The 2,510-nt window shown below is 38.8% G+C and overlaps 1 protein-coding gene across 5 annotated transcripts in view; it reads right to left on the bottom strand.

Moving 5' to 3' along the window:
• Positions 1-2,510, bottom strand: part of RAPGEF6 (Rap guanine nucleotide exchange factor 6) — a 200,796-nt gene that overhangs the window by 16,734 nt on the left and 181,552 nt on the right. For all 5 annotated transcript variants that reach the window (XM_008061751.1, XM_008061753.1, XM_008061749.1 and 2 more), the window contains one exon: positions 502-636. In XM_008061751.1, the coding sequence (XP_008059942.1) occupies positions 502-636 (135 nt within the window). The remainder of the gene's footprint in view (positions 1-501; positions 637-2,510) is intronic.

Below are 2,510 nucleotides of genomic sequence, written 5' to 3' on the forward strand. Positions count from 1 at the left end.
AAAAAAAAAAAAAAATTAGCCGTGTGTGGTAGTGCACACCTGCAGTTCCAGCTACTTGGAGGGCTAAGGTGGAAGGATCGCCAGAGCCCAGCAGGTTGAGGCTGCGGTGGCCGGGAGTGGCCACTGCACTCCAGTCTGGGCGATGGAGTGAGACTCCAACTCAAAAAAAAAAAAAGAAAGAAATTTTTGTTTGCAAATATTCCACAGCAATGTTTAAATAACAGGAAAAATTTCATAACAACATCAAGAATTTGTATCAAAACAACTATGGCTTGTGTCTTCATTCGATGCTTGCCCTCTGTCAAAGAAGGACCATACTTTGAATACTGGAGTCCTAGTTACATCATGCATAACACCTGAAAATCATTTGAATAATCCAATACAAAACATGAAAGTTCAAAAAGTAAGTGTTAGAAATTATGCTTTTCTTAGCGCTTCCTATTATTGCTATAGATTGGAAAGTGCTGTCTTGTCTAACAAGAACTAAAAGTTTTGTCTTACCTTTGCGAGGGGAACCTTGAGGAGATGCAGGAGGACTGGAATGTAAAGATGATGCCACAGAAATGGTGTCGTCTATGTGTCTCTTGTTGTTTACTTCTTCAGTTGTTTCTAAAACTTTCTGAGGTAAACTTGTACCTAAAAATAAAACCAAAGATGCAAACAGTGGTCATTTCACAACTAAAATGCCTGTGGTTGCCTAAATCACTACATAACTAAAGCTATGATGCAAAATGGCTAGTGTAGTCAATTGAAATGTGTAAATGACAAACAGGGACTAAATGACTGGGTAATGGCATACAGAGATTCTCACCTCTAGGTTATCTGTTATAAATTCAGCTGGTCAGCACAGAACAGATTTTAATAATTAAACAGTTTATCTGTTTTGTGGTATAAGGGAAATCAACTTAACAGTCTGAGTACAGTGCCCCACCCCCCACAATTTTGACACACTTGTTTGAAAATTGAATAGAGAAGGCATGGATTCAAACTCTTCCCTCCCCTCTAGAGGTGGCCTCTCCAAGTTAGGGCGAGGCATGTGGCAGGAGCAGTGTGGGGATGTTGGCACTGTCACTACCTGTGGTGCATCTGTGCTGTGGGTATACAGAAGAGGCTGCAGGGCTGCCAGTCCAGCCCTTTTCAAGAGCACTAAATTCACACTACAGGAGAGAAGTAAACAACAGAAAGAATAATGAATTTATAGAGAAATAGTATGGAGTACACTGGAAAGTTCTGCAAAGTTCTATCATTACCCTTGTCCAATATCTTGTCCTGTTTAGTGTAGGTCAAACTGAGCAATGATTTCAATACTCTGATGTTTTTACATGTGTCTTAACTAAGAAATGTCAAAGAACTATTGACACTGTTCCTAACAAGTAAGCAAACTTTGATGAGGATTTGGCATAGTAATAAGCAATCTTCTGACAAAGAAAAAATTTAAATCACAGTATATTCACACTACCCTTCATTACATGCCATTTATATATACATATATTTATCACTTAAATAACAGTCATATTATAAGAAGAAAGCAAGCAAGCTACATGGTATAAGAAATATTGCCTCTCAAGTGATGGTACTCAAGAGACCAGAACTAATCTTGTCTCTTGCTTACTGCCACCAACAAATATATCAACTTTGTCAATTATGCATCCGATTCTCTCTTTTTTTCCACAGTCACCACACTAATCCAGGCCCTGGGCAACTTCCAATGAACTGTAATATCAGCTTTCCATCTGAGCTCTCTATCTCCAGTGTTGCTGCACACTCTGCTATAGCTATTCTTCACAAACATAATTTGAACCACTTTCCACTGACCACTTTCCTTTGGCATGGCAGGTTATTATTTCGCCCTATGACTTCACTTCTCTAAATCATGGCAGGCTATTTAGTACAGTGGTTAAAATCAAGGATTTAGAGCCAGTCAGCCTGGGCTCTACTCCCAGCTCCATCATTTACGGGTAAGTATGCAAGTTACTTAGACACTCTATGCTTTCTTTTAGAATGAAAGTAAAATAACACCTATATTGTGGGGGATACTATGAAGATTAAATTAATAAATAAAGTTAATGAAGTACCTTGAACTATGCCTGGCACTCAGTAAATGCTAAGTGTTAGCTTTAATTATTACTGTCAACACTGCATGCAATTTGTGCTCAGAATCAGCAAAGTGCTTATAGTTCCTTGCAGATACCAAGTTGTTTTTCTTGCCTGAAGCAACTTTTCTGGAACTTTTGCCTTATTAGTTTCTTTATCAACATTTAAGACCCTGCTTAAGTGTTATCTTCAAAAAGCCTTCTTCTGAAATCCCACCTTAATTCCTGCCCGAACTAAAAGTTCGTTTTGTTCTTTATATGTTCTGTATATATCCTGGGCATAACAACAAACATGTTATACTGAAGCCATCTGTTTGTGTCTGTATCATCAGAATGAAAATCGAGCAAAGAAGTGGGAATTAAGCCAGGCTCGGTGGCTCAGCCTGTAATCCTGCGCCTTTGGGAGGCTGAGGTGAG

The sequence above is a fragment of the Carlito syrichta genome, unplaced genomic scaffold, assembly GCF_000164805.1.
Source record: "Carlito syrichta isolate Samal-C Ts95f unplaced genomic scaffold, Tarsius_syrichta-2.0.1 Scaffold305570, whole genome shotgun sequence".
Taxonomy (NCBI): Eukaryota; Metazoa; Chordata; class Mammalia; order Primates; family Tarsiidae; genus Carlito; species Carlito syrichta.